Raw genomic sequence first — 21,533 nt, 5'->3', positions numbered from 1 at the left:
CTACTGTGCATCGACAGTGGAGGCAGTGAATGCTTATTGTGACAATCACCAGGCTGCTTCGTTCTGGATGGTGGCGAGCTTCTTGAGTGTTTGAAGCTGCACTAATCCAGGCAAATGGAGAGTATTCCACCACACCCCTGACTTAAGCCGAGTAGATGGGTGGACAGGCTTTGGAGAGTTAGGAGTTGAGTTACTTGTCGGAATTCCCAGCCTCTGACCTGCACTTGTACTAGTCCAATTCGATTTCTGGTCAGTGGTAATTCCCTAGATGTTGATAGGCAGAGGGGAATTCAACAATTGGCATGCCCTTGAATGTCATTGGGAGATGGTTGGATTCTCTCTTGTCGGAGTTGGTCATAGCCCAGCACTTAAGTGGCAAGTGGCATGCCACACATCAGCCCAAGCCTGGATTTTGTCCACGTCTTACTGCATGTGGACATGCACTGCTTCAGTATTTGAGGAGTTGTAACTGGTGCTGAACATTATCGTCTGTGAACATCCCCCTTTTTTGAACTTAATTTGGAGGAAAGGTTATTGATGAGAAGCAGTTGAAGATAGTTGGGCCTAGGACATTACCCTGAGGAACCGAGATGTTGAAGCCCAACAACAGCCAACACAATCTTATGTGCTAGACGTGACTCCAATCTGTGGGGAGTTTTCTCCCCGATTCCCATTGACTTCAGTTTTGCTAATGCTCTCTGGTGCCTGCCACATTTTGTCAAATACTGCCTTGATGTCAAGGGCATTCACTTTCACCTCGCCTCTTGAGGTCAACTTTTTTGTCCACATTTGGATCAAGGCTGTAAAGGGTCAGGAGCTGAGTGACCCTAGCAGAACCCAAACTTAGTGTCAGTGAGCAGGTTATTGCAAACTAAGTGCCACTTGACAACACTGTTGATGACCCCTTCTATCACATTGCTGATGATCAAGCAGACTGATGGGGAGCTAATTGGCTGGGTTGCATTTGTCTGGCTTTTTATGAACCAGTTGCTATCGTTGCTGAAGCACATGTTTAAAATTAAATGTATGCAGTTTGTCAATACATTGTAATACATAATACTTATAGCACAGAAAACAGGCCATCAAATCCGACATCTCAGTTATGCTCAATTCATAGAATCCCTTCAGTGCAGAAGGAGGCCATTCAGCCCATCAAGTCTGCACCAACAACAATCCCATCCCAGGCCCTATCCCCACAACTCCACACATTTACCCTGCTAATCCCTCTAACCTACACATCCCGGGACACTAAGGGGCAATTTAGCATGGCCAATCAACCTAACCTGCACACCTTTGGACTCTGGGAGGAAATCCACACAGACACAACTCACCCTATGCTAGCACAGTGTATCACACTATGATATTCTTAAACTAAACAAAAAAAACCCAAAGTTAACATAATAAGTAAACCACCTAATACTTTCCCAAGTGTTACAGTTCAATAATTACAATTTTGTAATAGTACTGAAGATCTTACCATTACATTAAGTATTGTTTTTAAATAGTCCAACACTTTACTGAAATATTTTAACTTAGTCATAAAGGCAGTGTCCTCAAAAAACAGCACTTTTTGTTGTGAGTTCAAACTGAGCTATCGGGTCAAGTGGGTTGGAGTTTGGGATGAAACAATTTATGACAGACTATGCCCAATTCAACGTACAGTGAGGATTTGATGGAGGAAAGCAGATATCCATTTCCTGTAGCCTGATGTCACAATGGCAGATTGGTAGAATAATTCCACCCACTAGAATTTTCACTAATCTCTCCTCTGCTGCTTTGCAGCACTGTTAAAAGTAATCAAACAATTGGAAGTGGGAAAAGATGGTTTCTTTCTGGTTGCTGAAAGAAAAGCAGTCTTCTGGAATGCAAATTTCACCAATCTTCTACCAAAGCTGCTGGTGCTGGTCCCAAGTAAACTGCTCAACGTTGCAAATTCTTGCTCTCACCACCTCGTCAGGTGCACCAATACAAGTTAGATTCCCACACACTATGGACAAAACTCTGCGATCTCGCTGGGATTCTCTGGTCCCTCTGCAGTGAATGGAGATTTGGCCGACTGCCAAATTATCCGTTTTCGCTGGCAGCGGTGGCGACATCATACGACGTCGGAGAATTCCGGCCTATATGTGTATGCCACGCTCCTTTGAATTCCAACAGGTTACAACACTTAAAATGAGAAGAGTGATGCAAGTGCTACTCCACTACTATTACAAAGGGTGAAACCAGGTTGTGGGTTTTCAGGCCTAGAAATCTCACTTCTCATTAAAACAGTAAATTTCTCTATAATTGTTTTGAACAATTAGCATCTGACTTCATTAGTTTTTCATTGCCATCACAAAAGCTATGTAACGGTTAGGAAGAACTGGTGTAGCTACGTCAGGAGAAAGAAACAGCAAATAAGGAAGAGATTGCTTTCTTTAAATGAACTTGATGCAACAACCTTAGACTGGTAAAAGTGGAAATCAACAACTATGTAATGCTAAGATATTTCAATAATTCAAGATGGAATGGAGTTTCTTGCTCTTAAAGCTAAAATTGCATGCCAAAATGTGAAAAATATAAAGAGAAGCATTTTATAGCACAAGTAATTTTTTAGCTCAACTTTGGGATCCGCTAGGAAACAAAATAAACATTACTGTATCAGTATATAGGGTATTATCTCAAATTACCGTAAATGATCAAGAAACTTCATTTTAAATGGTTTAAGGACAGAATCAGCTTTCTGGGAACACATTCATGATAGATTTGGTTGCAGTGATGCTGCCACATTTCCAATGATATAACATGGTTTGGATTGAATTTGGATCAGGATGAAAGAGGCAGGATAATGTAAGGAGCAATCAAATGCAGCAAATCCATGACAGTGTTTTTTCACACCGGAGGTGGTGCAGTACTTTGCCACCTTACTATTGACAGAACGCGCAAGCAAATAAGAAATGAATCTGAAACGATGAACTAATGCTTCTACAGCAATGGAATGTGTTGAAGACAATTAAAATATTGGTCTGGATTATGCAGTCATTGCTTCACATTGACCTTGAAGAAAGTCGCCCCATTAAGATCAAGCGTTTTCTTGTGGCACAAACTTCTTCTTACCTGTGGTATATCAAACCACCCCCCACACCACCTCCCCCCCCCCCCCCCCCCCCCCCCTCCCAAAAGTCTAGGAGAGCTCCAGGCGTGCAGCAGTAATGCTGTCAGCAAGCAAGGTAAACAGCAGTCACATTGGACTAGTCTCACCACAGCAAACCAGGAAGTTAGAACCACTGAACCCCTTTAACTTAAAATTTCAGATGTCAAAATAAATGATCATTTTATTTTACATCCCAATTCAAAGATAAACAAATGTTTAAAAATATATAAAATGTCAAATTTATCAGAATGGAGAAATTTGATGTGCCACAAATATAAAATTGACTTTTCAGGGCCAGTGCAGCGTTTAGCAGTAGTTATGAAGTCAGTATACTGTTAAATGTCCAGTTACACGTCATTCAACATAGTGCAACTTTTTCCAAGGGACTTTACAAAGAGACTCACAGTCTAAGAGCAATGTTCTCCGTTCAGAGATTTCCCAATGATTGCACTCTGGAGGAAACTCAACATTGCCTCCTCTGGAGAAGCATAAAATTACTGATAATTTCCAGATTTTCACATTATTTGACACACATTTCACCACTATTATCACTGCAATATCACAGCCACTGGCAATTCAAAAACTAATCTGTAGCGATGAATATAATATGAGGATCCTGAGCAGACTTGACAGGGTGGATGTTTCTCCTTGGGGCGATACTAGAACTCCTGGACAGTTTAAAAATAAAGGGTCTCCCATTTAAGACAGAGATGAGGAGAAATTTCTTCTCTCAGAGGGAATTCATCTCCCCAGAGGCTGAGTCATTGAATATATTCAAAGCCGAGATAGATGGATTCTTGACTGACAAGAAAATCAAAGGATAAAGGAAGTGGATTGGAAAGTAGGGACCACAATTAGATCAGCCATGATCTTATCAAATGGTAAAGCAGGTACTAGGGGCCGAATGGCCGACTCCTGCACCTAATTTGTTTATATGCATATTCATTTAATTCATATTAGAACATGTATTTATCTGCTCTAACAAGTATTTCTGCATTGGATGTTTAGAAAGATGGAGTTAAGTCTTGCTGGAAATAACAAAAAAATAGCTAGGGCTTCAATTACAAATCTGCAAGACCATTTGGCCCATTTAACTCAACCATTTAGAAAAAAAACACTGATATCTGCTGCATGCCTGGAGCTCAATTGGGGGGGGGGGGGGGGGGGTAAGGTGGTGTGGGGGGTGGTTTGATATACCACATCACACATCTTAGAAACCCTACAGCACAGAAAGAGGCCATTCAGCCCATCGAGTCTGCACAGACCACAATCCCATCCAGGCCTTACCCCCATATCCCTACATATTTACCCACTAATCCCTCTAACCTACGCATCCCAGGACACTAAGGGCAATTTTAGCATGGCCAATCAACCTAACCCGCACATCTTTGGACCATGGGAGGAAACCGGAGCACCCGGAGGAAACCCACGCAGACACGAGGAGAATGTGCAAACTCCACACAGACAGTGACCCAAGCCGGGAATCGAACCCAGGTCCCTGGAGCTGTAAAGCAGCAGTGCTAACCACTGTGCTACTGTGCCGCCCTAACATCTAACTCCAACTAATTGATCATTTTTGTGTGAATAAGTTATTGCCAATATCAATATTTGTCTTAAAAAGATCCTCCATCAATGTTAATGTTTCCATTTCTTGTGCTCCGCACCTACTTTATTGGTGCTTTGTAATATCTGCACGCTTCTATAATCATGCTCCTTCTATCCAGCCCTAAACCATAATCATTTAAAGATGGCATACAGTTATATTTATCAACAATAACAGTGATCTAAATCATAAATGTTTCAACACTAATTACGCCTAGAGATATAATCTGTATTGTTCTCTGGAGAAGGACAGGATTTTGTTCATTCTTAATCTTCTTATGTGCACAATTAATTAAGGCTCGAGCAAGTACATCGCTTGAGATGAATGACACTCCCCTGTTGGCATCACAAACAGCATCACGTGAACTTGTTAATAGCCAAATGTTCCAAATATGAGGTTTAAGTTTGTTGTTTTGGGATTATGGCTTGAATCTAGGGGAAACTGAAAAGGGTCTGGTGACCTCTGAAGTCTATCTAGCAAGTAAGGGTGACATGGCTGTTAAAAATGAAAGGAACACCAGGGTTATTTTGAAAGGTCGAAGGTCAAGGTGTTCACACTTGGAGACAATGGCCGGAATTTTACCGACACACCCGCTCCGGAATTGGGGAAGGTGAGGCTCGCAGAACGGACTTCTCCCTTGGCTTCGGGTGGGATTTTACGAGTTTCGCCCGAGCGAAGTCGTAAAATCCCAGCAAATGGCAGCAGCAAGCTGTGTTTAATGGTTGGGTTGCTAGTCCCCAAAGTCCCAGGAAAGGGTTGAGAATGCCAGGTTGCAAACAGCTATGCTTTAAACTGTCCATTTACTTACAAGATAAGGGATAGAGTTGGGGTCTCAAGAACAGCTAATCAGCATTTCTACCTGAATACAAGGACCGTGTGATTTACATTCTCATAGAGATGAGTTTTGAGAGGTAATGAGTTTCTACAATGTCCCCGAAACTCTGATACAGGTAGTCTGCCAGATTCAGAAGAGCAGCAGCAGCTAGATGCCATAAGACTGGATAGTTCACCATGCAGGAATTCAGGTGGAAGTCCGTGCTTGGTTGAAAAGACCATGTTTGTGAGGATTTGAAATGAGACCGGAAGATTCACCTAGCTACACGAGGGGGAGAATTGCCAAGAAAATCCCTCACCATGAGAGTTCTGGGGTTATAAGTTGCAGGTTGTGAAAGAAAATGAAAGTAAACCCTCAGGAGCTGAGAATCACTTTGGACTTGTTCCAAGAAGATCAAATGATTATTTACCTGTGAAGGGTTTTTGTGTTTTATTGAAAAGTAAAAGTTGAAAGTTCTGTTCTATAGTTTAAAGTATATGTTGCCTACAACAATAGAGTTTAGTTAATAGTGCTTTTCGTTTGTTTGTTGTGGTAAACGTTGTAAGGTGCGAAATCGTGTTGTGTCATCCTTTCAGCTAACTGGAAGTTTAATTGTATAAAGTTGTCAGTCTCTATGGGGATAGCAATACCCGGCTTTGTCAGTGCGTGCGTGTTCAATCTGCTGTCAGGACGGAGGTCAGTTACTAAAATCTCTTCGGGAAGCTGTGTTCCTCCATTTTAATACGCTTTTTTTTTTAAATCCATTTTGGCTGAGTATCTCAGGAGCTGGGAAATCTGCCAGGAAATGGTTCCATAAATGATGCATTTAATCCAGGCTCCACAAGTTTACCCGCTTCCCTCCACATAATCACTGGAATCCCCACTTCCAGATTTCCTTCCACAATTCTTCCCAACTTTCATGCTCTTCCCCGTCCTCCTGGCCTCTCCCCAACACGCCCCACCTTCTCATGATCTCACCTCCCCTCCGACCACAATCCACCCCACCCCCCTGTCCATTCGACCACAATCTTTCCCCGCAACTACAGTCTCTCCCCACACTCTGACCCCTGAACAAGGTCTTTCCTCTAGCCCAAAATACACCCTTCCCAGTGACGTCTCCCTCCCTGTTCTCTACTCCTATGTTGTAGCCTTTTGTGCCACAGCTCTTTGCACTCCACAGGCAGGCAGCCTGACAATCAGGTTGGCTGTCAGGCTGGAAACCTAGTGGAAAAATGTTTTAAATACAATCTGTAGTTAATTTCTGCAAGTTGTCCAGGAAACCTGTTCTTTTGCCCATTCAGAACTCCACCATCTCCCCTCACCGTCACCTTCCAGCCTCCCCATAAATATTGGGGCTATTATCTTAGCTTCAGCAGATTCCTTTAAGAGCAAAATTGAATATTGAACTGTATTAATACACTGAATAAGAACTATGCTTATAAACAAGTATGAACAAATTTGAGCAACACAATTGGTTTAACATTATTATTAAGCTGCATATCAAACAGAAAGGCTTAAGTGGAAATGCACTTTACTGGATGTCATGACAATTCGGTATGGTCACTACTACAATTTAGTGTGAAATTACTCAGGTTACTTCTTAAATGTTTTTGCTTGTGGCAATGATTGACCTTGACACTAATTCCCTATTAAACTTGCTCTCAGGCAGCACTTGGGAGACGCTGCAAATCGGCATTAAAGGAGCTTACCTCTCCACCCCCACATCCCCCACCCACTGCCCCCACATCTCTGCTATAGTAACACCAAGGCAATTGGAAAGAACAGAGATTTCATGGACTAGGATTAGTTCTCCAATATGCTAACAGGGCAATCTTTATATTTAAGCAACAGGAATTTAGTACCCTTCAGCACAGGTGATTCATAGCCGGCACAGACCCAATGGGCTGAGGGGTCTCTTTCTGTGCTGTAAAACTCTGACATATAAAAAGCCGAAATTGGACAATTTGTTTTTGACAACATGCTTAGAAAATGTTGTTTGCAGAGGCAAGCCTAAAGCTATAGAAGGAGAGAACATTAACCTGTTGCCTCATGCACTTCATATTACCTAAAGCAGCATTCATTCCATTTCACAGCAAGAAATAATTAATAATTTTCTTACAGTTGAAGTCACTTCTCTGTATTCTGAATCGCCTCTGCTATCATTTACAGAAATCTAATTTGTAATTTGAAACCTGGAGAATACCATCAATTCACAATTTTTAGCAATGCCTCAGTGGTGTTACGACATGTTGTCTATAAATTGTCCACATTAGGTTTACAGCAAAAACATTAATATTTTGGGGAAAAAAATAGCTGATAAACATGTGAGGTCTACGGGGTCCAGACAGTCCGAGTCCAAATAAGGTGTCTCAGCACTTTGACCTGCATTGCTCCCAATTCTAACGAAAACTGAATGCATCATCAGGCTGCCCCTCCAAGCATTGTGTTTTCAAAATGTGACAGTCACTCAGTCTTCAAGCCTGTTTCGGTATTCAGTATTCTGATTTGAATCACAAATCCATTTATCTTCTTTGGTCCCAATTCCGATTACATTCTTATCTAACACAAATCTAAAAATTTCAATTTTGAAATCTTCAATTGACATAGTCTGCATGGCAGCACGGTGGTTAGCACTGCTGCCTCATAGCACCAGAGACCCAAGTTTGATTCCCGGCTTGGGTCACTGTCTGTGTGGAGTTTGCACGTTCTCCCTGTATCTGCGTGGGTTTCCTCCGGGTGCTCCAGTTTCTTCCCACAGTCTGAAAGATGTGTTGATTAGGTGCATTGGCCATTCTAAATTCTCTCTCCGTGTACTCAAACAGGCGCCAGAGTGTGGCGATTAGGGGAATTTCACAGTAACTTCATTGCAGTGTTAATATAAACCTACTTGTGACAATAATAAATAAACTTTAAAACTTTTAACAGCTTTTTGGGGTACAGAGTTTCAGGTTTCCACTACCCCTTATATAGAGGTACTTCCTGACATTGCTCTTGAGCTAGCCTAGCTCTAACTTTCAGCTTATGCCCCCTTGTTCTGGACTCTCCAACTAGAGGAAATAGTTTCATTCTTATCTACCCTATCAAATCTTTTAATTATCTCAAAACACATCAATTGCATCACCCCTTAATCTTCTATGCTCAAGGGAATTCAAGCCTAGTCTATTCAACCTGTCCACATAATTTAACAATTTGATATCTTTCTAATGACTCTATGATGCAACCCCACAAAGGCCACTATGTCATTCTTAAGGTCCCCAGAAGCAGACACAGTACTCCAGATGTTGTCTAATCAGAACATTATGTGACAGTAGTATAACTTCCACTTCTTTTTATTCCAGCCCTTAGAAAAGGTTAATTATTTTTTGCAACTCACATTTAGTACGTGGACCCCCAAATCTCTCTAGTCCTCCACAATTGCTAACTTTTTACTATTTAGAAAGTACTCTCATCTTTTTGCAAATCCAAAGTACATGCCCTCACACTTCTGTAAACTAATCTTCATCTGCCACTGGCTTGACCACTTGGATAGCTCTTTCGGGTAAATTTACTAATGTCATTCTAAAAATATTCTGCTCCCATCGACACTACTTACTGTGACGTCTAATAATATTGTCAGCAAACCTGGATATATAGCCTTCTATTCCATCATTGAAATCACTGATAAATATAGTGAAAAGCTAAGACCCCAGTATGGACACACTTGGGGACACCACTAGTTACAACTTGCCAAGAATACCCATTGTCAGTACACACTAGGTCCGATTTTACCATCAGGTTGGGCCCGTTTTCAGGCGCAAAAACTTGGTAGAGTAACGCGATCCGCGCCCAGCTCCGCACCAGTTCCCCCTTTACCAAGGCCCGAAAATGGCTGCGATTGGGCCTACGCCCGAAACGGGCACAACAGCCATTTAAATGCATTTGCATGCATTTAAATTTACTTAATGGGCTGCACGCCCAACCTTACCGGCACGTCCCCCTTTACCACCGCGTTGCCCATCCAGAATCGGCGCGAAACAGACATGCTCTACAAAAGTCCGATTTGGGCGCTCCAGCCAGTTAGGAGGTAAGTGCCGAGCGTGCGACGACTCTCTGCTTGAGATCGGTGAAATGGAGGGGTGGGAAATGGGGAGGGGGGGGTCACTGCCACTCTGCCTGAGATCAGTGAGGGGGAAGGAGGGGTCCGCTGCTACTCTGCTTGAGGTCAGTGAGGGGGAAGGGAGGGGTCCGCTGCTACTCTGCCTGTGATCAGTGAGGGGCGGGAAGAGGGGAGGGGGCCTGCAATCGGTCTGGGTTGGGGGGGATAAGGGGGTCAGTAATGTTGTGGGGGTGGGGCAATGTCTGTGGGGGCCAGGTGGAGGCATTATCTGACCCGGGAGCGATGTGGCAGGAGAGCCACATTCTAGCCTTTTTCTTTCTGCGCATGCGCAGTTGGAGGTGCCAATCGGAGCTGCAGGATTTCGGGCACGTTAAAACTCCGCCCACAGGCTTCTGCAGTGCGATTCGGAATTGCTGATATTTGTTCAGGCAGAATGCACATGGGGGTGCCTGAGAACAGGTCTAAAAGTCGGATCTGAAACACCTCCAGTTTCAAGTCCACCCAGCACTTAGATTCAAGATGGAAAAAGGGCCCACTGTCCCCTATTTCCTAACTAATTCCTTACCCACATTAAGGTTTCAACCAATTCCATGCACTTTCAATTTTGATAATCCAGGTAGGAGTACATCAAACCCGATGGTTGAATGGTGTCTGAAAGCCTGCCATTTTATTTCCCTGTACTCCAGCCAACCTTGACTCCACCTCATCCAGTGCAGATATACAGAATGGATAAGAAAGAACAAACGATTCTTGCAGAATCTAATAAGGCAGAATGTTTAACTATGTATTGTATTTGGGATCAGGATATATGTCTATCCTTGCTACAGTATAAGGTACCTGTATTGCGTTTTAATGCCATTAAGTCACCCAAATAGGCTTAAATTCAAACACTGCACTCGGTGCCTAAAAGCCTTTCAGTTCCATGGGGACTGGCTGCCTTTTTGCAGCTGGCCTAACTCCAAGTAGTTTTCAGTTACAATTACAGGGTATTTTAAAATATGTTTGATTGGTTCTTTCTCATTTTAAACAGGGTGTGCTAACGTTTGGGGGCGGGGGGGGAGCAATGGCTGAAAGAATTATTACATCTAATACATGAGAAATGAATTGACATCAACAGCAACATGGCCATTAACCTAAAGTGCTTCGTAATCACATCAGTTGGTCTTCCTGTATCCCCCTATTCACTGAAGTAAGGTGTTGCGACTTTTTTTAAAACTGAAATCTGGCACGGGCTCAGTCCCAAGGTTGCCGGATTTAATGTACTGTAGTCTCTTGTACAAAACTTGCACTTTTAAATGAATGAGACTGAATTTTGAACTGGCTTGCTACTTTGTTTAATTCCTTACCTGAAAACTAAAAGTAAGTTAAAAGGAAGCATCAAATAACTTTGCAAGGCAAACTGAAGAGACAAAAGCAACTGGATATGTAAATACCCAAAGAAGAAAGGAACTGGTAAAAAGCACTTTATTTTTAATTCCCAAAGCCCTGCCAACGTCACTACAATGCGGAGGAAATTGGCTAACTGTTAGTTTCATACCCTTTGATTTCCCTTCACTGTTGGAAGCCAACTCTTTACATTGCTAAACATTTGTTCACACAGAGGCACAAAATGATGACAATCTTTAAGAATTTTTCTAAAATAACACTGTTTAGCATCCTTTCAATGGTTAAAATTAGTCTAATTTCTCTGGGCTTATTTTTGTGCACAAAAGATCTCAATATGTTCAATGGGAACAGAATTCTAAGGAAGTGAAAACCAATTAATCTGAACTCCCTCAAATCTTAATCCCCAAAGTTCTGCAGAATTCAGCTAAAATAGCCAAATTTGGGTCTTGCATAAAACTAAATGCTCGCTGAAAACAATTTATGTCTTGGAATATGTAAACATCTGTTCCAAAGTTGTTGTTGCAAGTACAAATGCTGGAACAAGTTCAAAGTTTATTTATTAGTCACAAGTAAGGCTTACACTAACACTGCAATGAAGTTACTGTGAAATACCCAGAGTCGCCACAGTCCGGCGCCTGTTCGGTCGATGCACCTAACCAGCACGTCTTTCAGAATGTGGGAAGAAACTGGAGCACCCGGAGGAAATGCTGACACGGAGAGAATGTGCAAACTCTACACAGACAGTGACCCAAGCCAAAAATCAAACCCGGGTCCCTGGCTGCTGTGAAGCAGCAGTGCTAAGCACTGTGCTGCCAACAAGGAGGATTAACAGAAGGTCTGGTAGAGATGCTCCAACTGATGAGGGACTTTGATAACGTAACCAGGAAAATACCAATTCCACTGATTGACAGGTTTGGTAACTAAAGGGTAAGGCCTGGATTTTTGACAATTGGTCAACTGAATTACATAGTAATTATAAAATTGAACCAGGCCATTTGACTCAATTATTCCATTTTGGTATTTTCTCTCGATGAACAGTAGTCCTAATTTTATGTGATATGAGCATCGTTTTAGATCCTTCAGTGGAAAAAATCTATTCCTCTATTCCCATCATAATTTTGATATATTCTAATATATCACCCCATAAACTCTGAACGAAACAGCCCAATTTTTCTTTACAATATCTTGCATCATATTTGTATTTATTCACACATGTGCAGTGTTCACCTGTGTGAGTAACTCACCCCCTGACCCCCCCAAAGCCTATTCACCGTCAAGTCGGGAGTGAGATGGAATACTCTCCACTTGCCTGGATGAGTGCAGCTCCAACAGCACTCAAAAAGCTCGACACCAACCAGGACAAAGCAGCCTGCTCGATTGGCACCCCACCACCATGATAAACATCGGCTCCCTCCACCACCAGCGTGCAGTGGTAGCTGTGTGTACCATCGACAAGATGCACTGCAAAAACTCACCAAGGCTCCTTCGACAGCACCCATGACCTCTACCACCTAGAAGGACAAGGGCAGCAGATGCAAGTCACACGCCATCCTGACTTGGAAATCTATTGCGTTGCTTCACTGTCACTGAGTCAAAATCCTGGAACTCCTTTCCTAACAGGACTGAATGTTCCTACAATTCATGGACTGCAGCAACTCAACTGCCTTCTTGAAAGCAATTAGGGATTGGCAATAAATGCTGGCCTAGCCAATGATACCCGCATCTCATGAATGAATTTTAATAAAGCTCTTTCTCTTTTGCCTCCATGACCATTCCTGAAGTGTGGTACCCTTAACTGCATACCAGTACTCAATCCTTTCTCATTTTAAATCCTGTCTTTGCCTACCTGCTGTCGGTTCCTGGTCTACAGCCTGCCTCAGCAGCAACCACTCCACCTGGAGGCACTCATGAATGGCTAGTCCTCTGATTGAGCTGGCAGTTCTTTGGGGGGGGGTGGCTCGCCATCCATAATAGGATGGTGACAGCCTCTCTTAGCTGCCACCTGTTAAGGCACAGGCCGGAAACCCCGAGGCGTTTTGCGAAGTTAGCCTAGACCCCGAGTTTTACACTTGATTTTGGTATTGATGAGCATAAGGTGTTTCACTCCAGGTGTGGTTCAAGGGATCCACTAGGAAGCTTTTATCAAACAAAGCTTATTTAAGAACACGGCTAGATTATAACAAAAAGAATCAGCATAACTTTTACCAATCACAAGACTTAAACACGACACAGTATAATTCTTAACAGCTAGCTATCTCTGTTGTTCCAATTTTAAAGCAATAACCCATAGACATACACCCTTTTTCAGAATTAGTTAGCACTAAAACAAGCATGCTTATGTGATTCTAAATTTCCAGCTTTTAACACCTACAGACAGAGATCCAAGCAGCAATTTTCAGAGAAGGATATATCCTCAAGACAGCAAAACAGAGAAGTCAACATAGTCTCCAGCAACTTCCAGTCTTCAGACTTCAGAGACAGATAAGGATCTCTCTCTCTGCAGCTTCCAGAACAGCAACACCTACAGCAAAACCTCTAACTCCAGAGAGGGGAAAAAAGAGACAGCCACAACACTCTTCTCACATATGCCTCTAGTTAAAATGGCACTCATATCTTGGCACTGATAGGCAGACAGAATCATAGAATCATCAAATTCCTACAATGCAGAAGGAGACCAATCGGTCCATCAATCCTGCAATCCCACCCATCCCCGTAAACCCATGTATTTACCCTGCTAATCTCCCTGACACTAAGGAGCAATTTAGCATGGCCAATCCACTTAACTCGCGCATCTTTGGACTGTGAGGGAAACCGGAGCACCCGGAGGAAACCCACACAGACACGGGGAGAATGTGCAAACTCCACACAGACAGACACCCGAGGCCAGAATTGAACCTGGATCCCTGGTGCTGTAAGGCAGCAGTGCTAACCACTGTGCCGCCCAGAAGGACATTGTCGGTTTTCCTGCTCAAAACAAGGTAAAAACGTAACCTACAAAAACAGTAGCAAATGGAAAAAGGTGAGACACACAAATAATTTAACCCTGCCTCCCTATCAAGATTCCAGTGGGTAAAGGCTAATAATCAACTCTATGATTCATGCCTATTGCAAGGATAGTCCAATGAAAACAAATCTGGCATTTATATAGCACTATTCAGGATTGGAGTCAATAGTGAGGAGGGAGAGGATACAGGAGTTGTTAGAGGGGCAGATCATTGGGAGACGAGCTGGTAACGTTTATCCAGTGATTTGAAGAATCTAAGAGCAGTAGAAAGTCAACTGGGATGAAAGTCATTTGAGGGCGGAACGGGTGGCTAGCACTGCTGCCTCACAGCGCCAGGGACCCATGTTCAATTCCGACTTTAACTGTGTGGAGTTTGCATATTCTCCCCGTGTCTGTGTGGGTTTCCTCCGGGTGCTCCAGTTTCCTCCCACACTCCAAAGATGTGGGAGTTAGGTTGATTGGCCATGCTAAATTTCATAGAAATCATAGAAGCCCTACAGTGCAGAAGGAGGCCATTCGGCCCATCGAGTCTGCACCGACCACAATCCCACCCAGGCCCTACCCCCACATATTTTACCCGCTAATCCCTCTAACCTACACATCCCAGGACTCTAAGGGGCAATTTTTTAACCTGGCCAATCAACCTAACCCGCACATCTTTGGACTGTGGGAGGAAACCGGAGCACCCGGAGGAAACCCACGCAGACACGAGGAGAATGTGCAAACTCCACACAGACAGTGACCCGAGCCGGGAATCGAACCCGGGACCCTGGAGCTGTGAAGCAGCAGTGTTAACCACTGTGCTACCGTGCCGCCCTAGTGTCGGGGATTAGCAGGGTAAATGTGTGGGGTTGCGGGAATAGGGCCTGGGTGGGATTGTGGTCAGTACAGACTCGATCGGCCAAATGGCCCCCTTTGTGTCAGGGAGATTAGCAGGGTAAAATTCAAGGGGTTCTCGGGATAGGACCTGGGTGGGATTGTTATCGGTGCAGATACGATGGGCTGAATGGCCTCCATTTGCAATGTAGGAATTCTATGATACCAAGCAGAAATTGATCCTAAGATCCAATTATTCAACAGCATTGCAAAAATGGAATGGGTTTCACTGTTCAAAGCTCTGTTGCTGTGTAGTGGTTTCTAACTGAGGATATTATTCCTTCTCCCAAGAGGTTTGGGTTCTCTCAGGATTTTCAAACAATATAGGGTACACAGATTGCTGCACGATAGAAACACTCATAGATGCTCCCACTTCCTGGATAAATAAACATTACTGTGCAGCATTATATTTCTGTGGTCAGAAACCACTTAAACATTTATGCAATGGTTTTTTGTTTGTACATGCATTCCATTTGATGTGTGGCAACATTAGCTCCATCTATAATGCATTGGACACCTGGAAAACCTGCCAGTAAAAGGTCTGCGCCCTCTCCAGCTGTTGTCACTTTTCCATTGGGAAAGTAGTCAAGGTGTTTCCACTGACAAATAAGTCGGTGACTTGCTTTATACAGTTACAGTTGACTGCCTTCTCTAGTAGATTTGCCTAGCAATGACCTCAAAAGATCATGTTGCACAGAAGCTTAATGTTGTGAATGTCACAGCTTTATTACGAGCTGTCCAGGTCCTTGAGATTGAAGTCAGCCCACAACAGACAGCATAGCTTGGTCACTGCTTCCACCTTAGCGCCAAAACTGGTCTCCTCCGAGATACCCAGGTAGGAGTCGAGGGTCCGGAAAGATGATTGGAAATATAGAGTTATTGGATCTGTAGATTTTATTCCCTCATGAAAAACGTTTGGATTCTTTTTTGAATCCATTATCATTTCAATTTTCCAAAACAAATTTTCATCTTGCTCTCCATCACTGATTATTTCCAAATTTCAAAAAGATTAAAAGAAATAACTTTTATCTGACAACAGGCACTGATTGAAGTGCTTGAGGGTTTTATGGAGAGATATGCTGTCCCTTAAAAAAGTACATGAGTCCCTGTAATTTCTATCTGGTCTTCTCTGTCCACCTGTCACCAGGTCAGTCACAGCCCAGATAAATAAATCCCACCCGAGATGTTTACTGATATGACAACAACTCTCAGATTGGTTCATTTTGCATTAAGGTGGTTCACAATTATACAAATCTGTAATTTATTAAACCAATTTGCTGAAAACTAAAAAGTTTTATCTTAGTGTCATTTTATATTATGGACCAGATGTTTGGAGCTGCACTGACTTCTAAACTATGTGAATATATTGCAGACAAGTCAAAACTTTCTGCCCGAGTTTATATTTCCTTGGTAAACTCCCCAGTGCATTAATACTTAAAATTCAATATTACCAACAGATCATCTTCAATTATGTTATTAACTAAATACTTGCAGCATAAAAGATTGTTAGTTTAATGACTGCATGAATAAAAATTATACAAAAAGAACCATTTAAGTTCCAGTAGTGCTTTCTGAATGATACCAAGGTTTCAAACTAGTATTTGCAATAGTTTAACATTTTAAATGTTATTATGTTTCATTTATTGAACTTGTTATTGAATTGTAACTACTTTTGGCATGTTATTGCCATTCAATTTTTTAAAATGGCAAACAGAAATAAACTGTAAACTAAAAGTTGGTATAAAGTCACACCTTATATATTTTTATTTCCCCAAAACAAGCTTGTGATTTACAAATTAGTCATTTGTAGGTAACACATAAACAGGAGTAAACACAAACATGAATCCTCTGACAAACTTTACAACAGGTTAATACCATCTGGAGTATCAGTTCTTTCCCATTCAATATACTTTGTGCCAGTGATTTGATTAATCTGACAAAGTTACCATCTCAACTTTTCTTGCGTTTTATGTTAAAAAGCGATAGCAACATAATCCTATCTGCAAAAAGGATCTAGAATGAACAGAGACAGGTGATTTTTAAAAAGTGCTATAATTGGAGCTCACACACACATTCAAGCACACTGAATTACAATTTCTTTACAACTTGAATAAAAGAAAGCAAGGTCTCAACTATTTTCCTAGAGAACTTTCTGTAAAAAAAAGCATCCTAAATATGTTTACAAAATACATAAATGTGATTAATTATGTAGTTTTCATACAGAACCTCACATCGTGATGCTTGTTTTAAGAACAAGAATGCCTCGGTGCCTTTTTTAATTTGTATTTACAGCAGAAAAAAGAAACGTTTAAATGTTTCAATAATTACATTTCTCTGTCGACACCCATGGTGCACCCTCAAATAAAAACCTCAAAAGTTAATTGTGAGTTTGACATTATTGTAAAATGCATCTTTACCAATCATTACAGTGCCTTGTCATCTGCACTGAACAAACAAAAAGTAAAGAAGTTTATTGCCGAGGAGTTGAAAGAAAGTCAAACCAGAGTTTATAAATGGACAGAGGATTTCTAATAAAAGTCTTATAGCAGAAAGAAACTTCTAGAGACAAGTGCATAATAATAGAAGCAAAATGCACAAATACAACCAGACACACTGGGAACTAAATAAATTCACCCAGATTAATGGTTGGACACAGTAAAAAAAATTAAAAATCAAATTACATGTCTTATTTATTTTGACCCAAGGGCCTGCAAGATTGAACCGACCTAGAGTTGCAACCTATTCCAGTCCCATGGATTGTGACACAGGTTCCCAAGTCTTTAACTAGCACTTTAAGAGGAATAAAAACACACGATTGGGTATCCTATGGGTTGAGAAAGTTGTGTCATGTCTTACCTCCGGGATGTCATGGTTGTTGAGGGGATGGTGGAAGGCAGTGGCACTTTGCAGGCTGGCTGCGTGAGGGGCAATGAAGTGACTGGGGAGCCGGTGCTCGAGCAACTGGACCGGCGCATGATTGACAGCTGCCCCGGGCAAGCGGGGCGGGGGGGCGGGGCTCAGTGCCGCCTCCGCCCACCGGCGCCCCGCAACCAATCGGCAGCGGGTGTCTACTTGATTGACGGTTCGCCTACTCCAATCGTGACCACCCGCTGTCAACCCCGCCCCCCCTCTCCCGCCCCCTATCAAACATTGCGCGAGCTGTGGGAGGACCGACTGACACATCGCCCCGCCCCCCTGAGCGTGCGGGATTGATTGACAGCGGCCTGTGCGAGCGGGTGGGCGAGACGAAGGGTCGACTCCGCCCATCTGCGCCGCTGGACCAACCGGCAGCGGCTCTCTGGTTGATTGACAATGACTGTCCTCCAATCGTGGGCACTCACCGTCACCCCGCCCCCCTCTCTCCCGCCCCTTCTCAAACCATGCGCGAGCTGTGGGAGGACCAACCGACAACATCGCCCCGCCTCCCTGAGCGTGCAGGATTGATTGACAGATTTCCCCGTTCCCCCCCCTCCCCCGGATCCATTCGCTGAATGAGGAGCGCCGCTGGCTTCGCCCCCACCGCGGAGGCACCGGCCCCGCCCCCTCCCTTCACCAGGCGCTTCAGACCCGCCCTCCTCCTGTCAATCAAATCGCACCTTCCCTCCCCACCCCCCCCCGCCCCAGGGCAAGAACCAGATCATCAAGTTAAGGGTTCGATCCCCCTCCTCACAGCAATAGGTAAAATATATAAAGGAATATGGATACAGGCAAAATAAATAAACAAGGATTTGGAGTTCATGGGGTATGGATTTTAATGCTGGAATTAAACAATGCCATACCAACATTGTCATTTATATTAATGATTTGGATGAGAATATAGGAGGCATGGTTAGTAAGTTTGCAGATGACACCAAGATTGGTGGCATAGTGGACAGTGAAGAAGTTATAGAGTCATAGAGGTTTACAGCATGGAAACAGGCTCTTTGGCCCAACTTGTCCATGCCGCCCTTTTTTTTAAAACCCCAAGGCTAGTGCTAATTGCCCGCATTTGCCCCATATCCCTCTATACCCCTCTTACCCATGTAACTGTCTAAATGCTTTTTAAAAGACAAAATAGTACCCGCCTCTACTACTACCCCTGGCAGCTTGTTCCAGACACTCATCACCCTCTGTGTGAAAAAATTGCCCCTCTGGACACTTTTGTATCTCTCCCCTCTCACCTTAAACCTGTGCCCTCTAGTTTTAGACTCCCCTAACTTTGGGAAAAGATATTGACAATCCAGCTGATCTATGCCCCTCATTATTTTATAGACCTCTATAAGATCACCCCTCAGCCTCCTACGCTCCAGAGAAAAAAGTCCCAGTCTATTCAGCCTCTCCTTATAACTCAAACCATCAAGTCCCTGTAGCATCGTAGTAAATCTTTTCTGCACTCTTTCTAGTTTAATAATATCCTTTCTATAATAGGGTGACCAGAACTATATTCCAAGTGTGGCCTTACCAATGTCTTATGCAACTTCAACAAGACGTCCCAACTCCTGTATTCAATGTTCTGACCAATGAAACCAAGCATGCTGAATGCCCTCTTCACCACTCTGTCCACCTGTGACTCCACTTTCAAGGAGCTATGAACATGTACCCCTAGATCTCTTTGTTCTGTAACTCTCCCCAATGCTCTACCATTAACTGAGTAAGTCCTGCCCTGGTTCAATCTACCAAAATGCATCACCTCACATTTATCTAAATTAAACTCCATCTGCATTCGTCAGCCCATTGGTGCAATTGATCAAGATCCCGTTGCAATCCGAGATAACCATAGTCTATAAAATAATAAGGGGCATAGATCAGCTCGATAATCAATATCTTTTCCCAAAGGTAGGAGAGTCTAAAACTAGAGGGCATAGATTTGAGGTGAGAGGGGAGAGATACAAAAGTGTCCAGAGGGGCAATTTTTTCACACAGAGGGTGGTGGGTGTCTGAAACGAGCTGCCAGAGGTAGTAGTAAAGGCAGGTACAATTTTGTCTTTTAAAAAGCATTTAGACAGTTACATGGGTAAAATGGTATAGAGGGATATGGGCCAAATGCGGGCAATTGGGACTAGCTCAGTGGTTTAATAAAAAGGGCAGCATGGACAAGTTGGGCCGAAGGGCCTGTTTCCATGCTGTAAACCTCTATGACCGTACGACTCTATTTCCTTGCGCCATAAGATATTTAAGCGCAAAAGTACTGTCCTATATTTTCCTTTATTCGTTCATGGGATGTGGGCATTGCCGACTGGGCCAGAATTTATTGCCCATCCCCGAGGACACTTAAGAGTCAACCACATTACTGTGAGCCTGGAGTCATGTGTAGGCCAGACCGGGTAAAGACGACAGATTTTCTTCCCTAAAGGACATTAGTGAACAAGATGGGTTATATGTGCAATAGATGGAATATAGTTTAAGAGCTGACAACTCCAAAACCTGGTCTAAAGCAGAATCATATCTAAAAGTTTAACAATCCAGTGATATGACGCTGCCAACTTCTTCCCAGTTGTCATCAGACTTTTGAATGGTCCTACCATATTTTAAGCTGATCTTTCTCTTCACCCTACCTGTAACTGCAACACCATATCCTGCACCCGATTCTTTCCTATCCTTTCCTTCTCCCCTAGGTACTTTATGAACGGTATGTTTTGTCTGTATAGCACGCAAGAAACAATGCTTTACACTGTACCCCAACACATGTGACAATAATAAATCAAGTCAAATCATAGCCTATTTTCACTTCTGAACCAAGATCTCCTCTTTACCACCAGCTTATTGCCAACTTGGAAGTACATCAAGCAGCTGAGTGCTCCCTCAATATACCAGATGGAATCATTTTGCTGGGCTGAATGGCCTCCCTAATCATATTCATCTTCTGACGAGCCAGCACCAGCTGCATACTCGACCACCTTCCTTGCCAATAACCGCTCCACGTCATTCTGGAGAATTGCATTTGTACAGATATTGTTTACAACAGAGTGGCACAGTGGCACTGTGGTTAGCACTGCTGTCTCACAGCTCTTCGGGCCCGGGTTCAATTCTGGCCTTGGGTGACTGTCTGTGTGCAGTTTGCACATTCTCCCCGTGTCTGCGTGGGTTTCCTCTGGGTGCTCTGGTTTTCCTCCCATAGTCCAAGGATGTGCAGGTTAGGTGGATTAGCCATGGGTAATGTGTGGGGTTGCAGGGATAGGGGGGAAGAGGGTGTGGCTAAGACACTCTGTCAGATAGTTGGTGCAGATGTGATGGGCCAAAAGGCCTCTTCTGCACTGTAGCGTTTCTATTCTATGATAGAATGGATGCTGAAATGTATACAACCTTGAGCAAGCACATTAGAACAACATAACTAAATAAATCAAACCAAGTTCCCCACCAAAATGGTATCCTAATCATTATCACGTACACACATATTCCTACACAGGATTTCTGACAACTAAATGTCAACTGATCATGCCAACAGTGTCAGAATGACTAACGGTCTTTGTGTATTCCGAGTAACACTTGGAGCTGCTTCTCGCTACACAGTAAAAAAAGACCCCACCATACCAGACCTATTCATAAAATATGCTGTGTGAATTACAGAGGTTTCCTTTATAAGTGGAATAAATGTAGTTTAAAACATTTTGCATGCAGCATTCTCTTTGTATTCGGATCACA

General features: G+C 43.0%; 1 protein-coding gene across 1 annotated transcript in view; it reads right to left on the bottom strand.

Moving 5' to 3' along the window:
• ptpn11b (protein tyrosine phosphatase non-receptor type 11b) overlaps window positions 1-17,895 on the bottom strand; it is a 149,889-nt gene extending 131,994 nt beyond the window's left edge. Inside the window, exon 1 of the mRNA XM_078238742.1 lies at window positions 17,769-17,895. Within this exon, the coding sequence (XP_078094868.1) occupies window positions 17,769-17,887 (119 nt within the window). The 5' untranslated portion in view covers window positions 17,888-17,895. The remainder of the gene's footprint in view (window positions 1-17,768) is intronic.
• Between the last annotated feature and the right edge of the window lie 3,638 nt (window positions 17,896-21,533).

Source organism: Mustelus asterias, chromosome 22 (genome assembly GCF_964213995.1).
Source record: "Mustelus asterias chromosome 22, sMusAst1.hap1.1, whole genome shotgun sequence".
In the NCBI taxonomy this organism is placed as follows: Eukaryota; Metazoa; Chordata; class Chondrichthyes; order Carcharhiniformes; family Triakidae; genus Mustelus; species Mustelus asterias.
Note: the sequence above shows the minus strand (reverse complement) of the source record. Positions and strands in the feature narration are given on the sequence as shown.